General features: G+C 40.3%; 1 protein-coding gene across 1 annotated transcript; it reads right to left on the bottom strand.

Annotated features, from left to right (window-relative positions):
- Nucleotides 1–1,736: 1,736 nt before the first annotated feature.
- On the bottom strand, nt 1,737–3,176 carry LOC115735344 (NAC domain-containing protein 90-like). Its single transcript, XM_030666554.2, has 3 exons — nt 3,010–3,176; nt 2,533–2,843; nt 1,737–1,988 (listed from the first exon to the last, which is right to left on the bottom strand). The coding sequence occupies exons 1-3, from the start codon at nt 3,167–3,169 to the stop codon at nt 1,737–1,739; spliced, it is 723 nt and encodes a 240-aa protein (XP_030522414.1). The 5' UTR covers nt 3,170–3,176.
- Nucleotides 3,177–4,612: the final 1,436 nt, after the last annotated feature.

The following is a 4,612-nucleotide window of genomic DNA, read 5'->3' as shown; positions in this document are numbered from 1 at the left end:
TTGATCCCGTTAAAAGACGATCGTTCTTCGGCTTTACGGATTGATAATCATCTTCCATGAAGCTAGATATCAAGTATCTGAAAACTGTATAGAATGTAGGAGCAGAAATACCCGTGTGCTGAACTAAAGTTTCACAGATGTTTCCTATGCCTCGCAGAAAGACTTCACCACTTAGAAGCTGAAGCAATCATTGAACACGGCACAAAGTCGAAGAATTGGAGGTGATGGGTTTGGCTTTGTCAATTGTCAGAGGTAATTTTCTGGACTTTCTATACATATAATGCTCGGAAAACACGAGGAAAACGCCATTAGCATCTTGAAGATATTGGGAAGAAGGTAGCTTTGGAGAAATCTAACTTTCCCTAATAATTAAGCTCGAAAGTCGCTTTAGGGATTGGGACGAGTTCGATTGTAAGAATCCTTTCTCTACCAATAAAAAATTGTCGAAACTATTGTCCTCTTATCGCCGTATGGAGTAGGATAAACGCCAAAAACATGCCTCACCTTTCGCCCAACGTGCAACCACTTACATAGCTCTGCTTTTGAAAGTACAAAGAACAAACCCGAGTTTTACTATCGGAGACCACTTTGTATTGTACATCTATTAACTATCCTTGTGTCCGTGCTTACGAAAATGTCGTTTCTTTCCCAAAAAAAAAAAAAAAACAGCTCATTTGGAAAAAATTGAGATATGTAGATGGTCGTTAGGTCAAAATCGAGACATGTTTTTTATATTTCTCCTACATACTACAGGTAAAAGACCATAAAAAACTTTGGGGAAAGTGGAAGCATCATTTGGTGATTAAAATACTGGTAAGTGGACGGTCGCCTGGAGGAATTCTTTGGAGTAAGTGGGGCGGGGGTGAAGATGATTAAGGCCATCTCAAGAAGCCAAATTGGAATAAAGCGACATGAAGAAAGCGACTAAGAGATATTTTTTTCCCTTGATGGGAGGAAAGGACATCGAAAGTAGATCTTACACTAAAAAAAAAATGCATTCAAGCTTTATCTATGTACACCTGTTTATCCTCAGATCACCATTATATGAACGGTAAGCTGCGTGGTGTGCTTACAAGAGTTACTCGCTACAGTACTGCTGTAGTAACTTGAAAAATTTCTCTGCAAAGGAAGGAATTCAACAGAGGAAGATGCATGCAAGTCTTTGAGATAGAAAAAAGGAGAAAAAAGGGAAAAAGAGAAACTCTCGTTTGGTGAGTGTTTAGGGTTTTGTTGTCCTGTAGAATCCCTAGGAGCCAGCTCGCCTCTCCGTACCTGCTCTTACCCGACTACTATAATTAGGGTTTTGGATGATGAGATGTTTTCTTGATTCTCACCTGTAATTTTTTTCGTGATTGCATGGTGAAAGAACTCCTCCTTTGCCCGCTGATATGGTTAAATTGTCAAACTATGTAAGTACGTCGTTGGTTTGTGCCTTATTACTTGTTCGATTTTCGATTGTCTGAACTGTTTTTGCAGTTGCACTTTTACACAGGAATAGAACAAAAATTTCTTTATGTATGGAGCATATATACCAATATAAGCACGCTTAGCAGCACAGCTGAATCTATAAGAAAAAGGCTCGTGAAATCGATAGTAGACATACTGGATCTGGATCAAGATTTCATTATTCTCTTGTATATGCACATAATCTAAGGACATTAACCCTTTTTCTGCCGGGAGTTCTATAGTTTCCGTGATTAGATCCATACACAAACTGGATTTTTCTAAGGACTCTGCTAAAACAAATTGAGTTCCTCCCAATCCCAAATAGGTTCTTCTATTTTCGTACTTGTCGTCTCCACGTCGATTGAAATTCCAGCATTATTTTCTACCACTGGCCTTGATGAGGATGCCGATCCGCTGCCAGTGCTGCCACCATGTCCACCTGGTATTGTTTCTCCAGCCTCCAACTCCAGTGGCCGACGATCAAATGCTCGAGAGGTCCCGGACACAATGTATACTCGGCACAGCGCAAATTCATGCCTCAACTACAACGTTTCAAGGGGAAAAACATGAAAACAGATTTGTTGCACCCAGAGGGGGAAAAATGAGAAGATGAATGTTTTCTGATACACTAGTATAGAGCAATGGCAAACTAAGCTGAGTGCCCAATCTTTTTAAGTTATATAGCTCGAAATTTTTGTCCTATCCAACCTCAAATAGGTGGGTTGTAAGGATGAACATCACTCCCTCGTAAACTCAACTAAAAATAAATCAGTTGACGTCCATGAGTGTAACTTATCGGTCACAGTACCGGTTCCTCCAATCTAGTATGGAGAAAAATACACTCGTCTAATAAAGTCCGAAGCTCAATTGCTCAGGCTAAAAGAAGAGATGATGAGTGTATGGATGTTTGCACTGTAGTGTTGAGTTGTTTATGTCAAATGTGTATAAAGTCATCAATCGGTCAAGTAATGCATGCTTGTGTAAATAAAGATTTCCACCGCCTGATATCTCTCGCAAAAGATCAAGACTGATCGTGCAGTAAACTAAAATGAAGATCAAATTCAATTAGTTCAAGCACGCACATACCCTAATCTTGGGCATGCTAGAACTTGCAGAATTGGAATTGGGAGGTGAGATTATTTCTACGGCTCTGTACTCGTTCAATTTCCATTTGGTTTTTGTTCCTGTTGGAGCTTTTCCCTCGTAGAAGACCATGGACTTCTTCATCCCAATCACTTTGTTGTCCGAAGAGTAGACATAACTGGGTGATCCGGTCGCTTTCCAGTAACCCACCGCCGTGCTTCTGCTCGGTCTCCCTCCTCTGGCTTCTCTCTCCTGCATCGGAGCGAAGAAGAACCACTGCTCTTTGTCTTCTCGGCACAGCTCTCCGGAAAGCTCTGCAGCAATGAAACACGCAAAACACCACAAGAGAAAGCAAAGACTTCACGCACAATCCGCGACAAGTTTGCCTATTTATCAGAACCCACCATTCTGTTTCGGTGACAATGAACGAGAAACGTCGAGAAATGAAGAAATGCCATGCATGACTTCATGTTCTCTTACCTGGGAGGTTCCACGGCTCAGTGGCGTAAATGTCGAGGACCGGAATGATGCGGCGGAGCCGGTCTTGTAGCAAGCCCTGGAGCTGGTTGTGCAAATAGAAAGAGATGAGCTCTTCCTCAGTTGGATAGAACCTGAAGCCTGTCGGATGATCCTCCATCATATCGCTCTTTTGCTATATCACTGGTTTTTAAAGTAGGAATGTGCTTGTATGTATTTAACTTGACACCAGAATCGGCAGCTTGTGTTTTAGAGAACATGATAGATCTGGACTAGGCCTATTTATAGAAGTGGAGCACTTGGTCCCTAAAAGAGGGAAAAACCTTAACGTGCGCAATGAGTCAATAACGAGGATAGAAACCGACCAAAAATAATAATAATGAGGAGGATCGATTAAAAAAATATTAACTACATTTTATTTTTGTCGATTAAGGTCCCTTTGGAGCTACTTTCTTTTTAAGTTTTTCACTTTCTCACGTTTGAGAGTTGCTTTATTCGGTAATGAATGAGTTTATGGAATCTTTAAAATATTATTCATATGAGCTTTTGTAGTTGCTAGCTAGATTTCGTCTCCTTCTGTTTCATAGAAAATGAACTCAAATGAGAAATGTTTCAAAAGAAAATTTTCTTGGAATAAATGGTTTAAGTTTGTTGTATTTTTTGTTTTTTGGTCAAATTTTGTTGTATTTACTTGGTTGTCTTTGCAAATAAGATAAAAGCTATATCCTGATTTTGGTTATGAAAAACTCTGAAACAATTTTTTTGGAAAATACAAACCTCGGGTAGAGCCCTGGGGATCCAGGAGCGGATGCTAAGGTGTTGGGGCCTTGGGTCCGAGGGTTCGAGGTATCGAGGGTTCAAGTGAGAGGGTTCATTGTCCGTAAGCTGGCATCTGTGTTCAAGCAATCGAAATGACCTTGTCTTGAGGGAAGTTAAAAGCTGTATTGTGAAAAACGATTTCTGACTTTCCAAAGAGCAAGTTAGAATGCTGAATTTGAATACAAAGTTGATTATGAGAGGACTTTCCCTCAACTTATTCTCTAAGGCATCGAAACGTTGGGAAAAAGAGGAAAATTTTTCCTAACCTTGAATTCTCAATATAACAAATTGAGTATTCACGTCGGAAACTTTTTCGTGCCTTCTTAAAAAGCTAATAAATGGCATTTTGTTTGAAATACGCCAAACTAATTAAAAGAGGCCCTAAACCAAATTGGGAATCAAGATTGATACAAGATCACCGCCGACGCTCCACGGAAAGAGACTCAAAACTCAACATGGACAATTTTTGGGGACATAACCCATCATCTGGAAATATTTCTCCTTCTTCCCACATCATGTTTTTTCATCAGGAACATTCACGCAGCAAAGGAAAAGAGCAGCTAAGAGAGCAAGACAAAGACGAAGACCAACAGCAATATTCTTCGTCTCCGACCATGTATAGTCAACCTCGTCTTCACTGTTTCGCCGGCTGCTAAACCGTAATTTCGTTTTCTTTGGGGTCAAAACTAAACCCTAACTTTCCATGCAGCAATCTCAGTACATTTAGTCTGTTTCTGTGGTCGGCTCATCCACTTACATGTTCCCACTCGCAAAAACCGTATCGTAC

This window comes from Rhodamnia argentea, chromosome 8, assembly GCF_020921035.1.
Source record: "Rhodamnia argentea isolate NSW1041297 chromosome 8, ASM2092103v1, whole genome shotgun sequence".
NCBI lineage: Eukaryota > Viridiplantae > Streptophyta > Magnoliopsida > Myrtales > Myrtaceae > Rhodamnia > Rhodamnia argentea.
This window is presented reverse-complemented; position numbering and strand designations above follow the sequence as displayed.

Coding starts and splice junctions, on each gene's coding strand:
- LOC115735344 (XM_030666554.2), bottom strand. CDS start 3,169: ATGATGGAGGATCATCCGACAGGCTTCAGGTTCTATCCAACTGAGGAA. Junction 2,844..3,009: donor TGAGCCGTGGAACCTCCCAG/GTAAGAGAACAT, acceptor TCATTGCTGCAG/AGCTTTCCGGAGAGCTGTGC. Junction 1,989..2,532: donor CTAGCATGCCCAAGATTAGG/GTATGTGCGTGC, acceptor GAAACGTTGTAG/TTGAGGCATGAATTTGCGCT.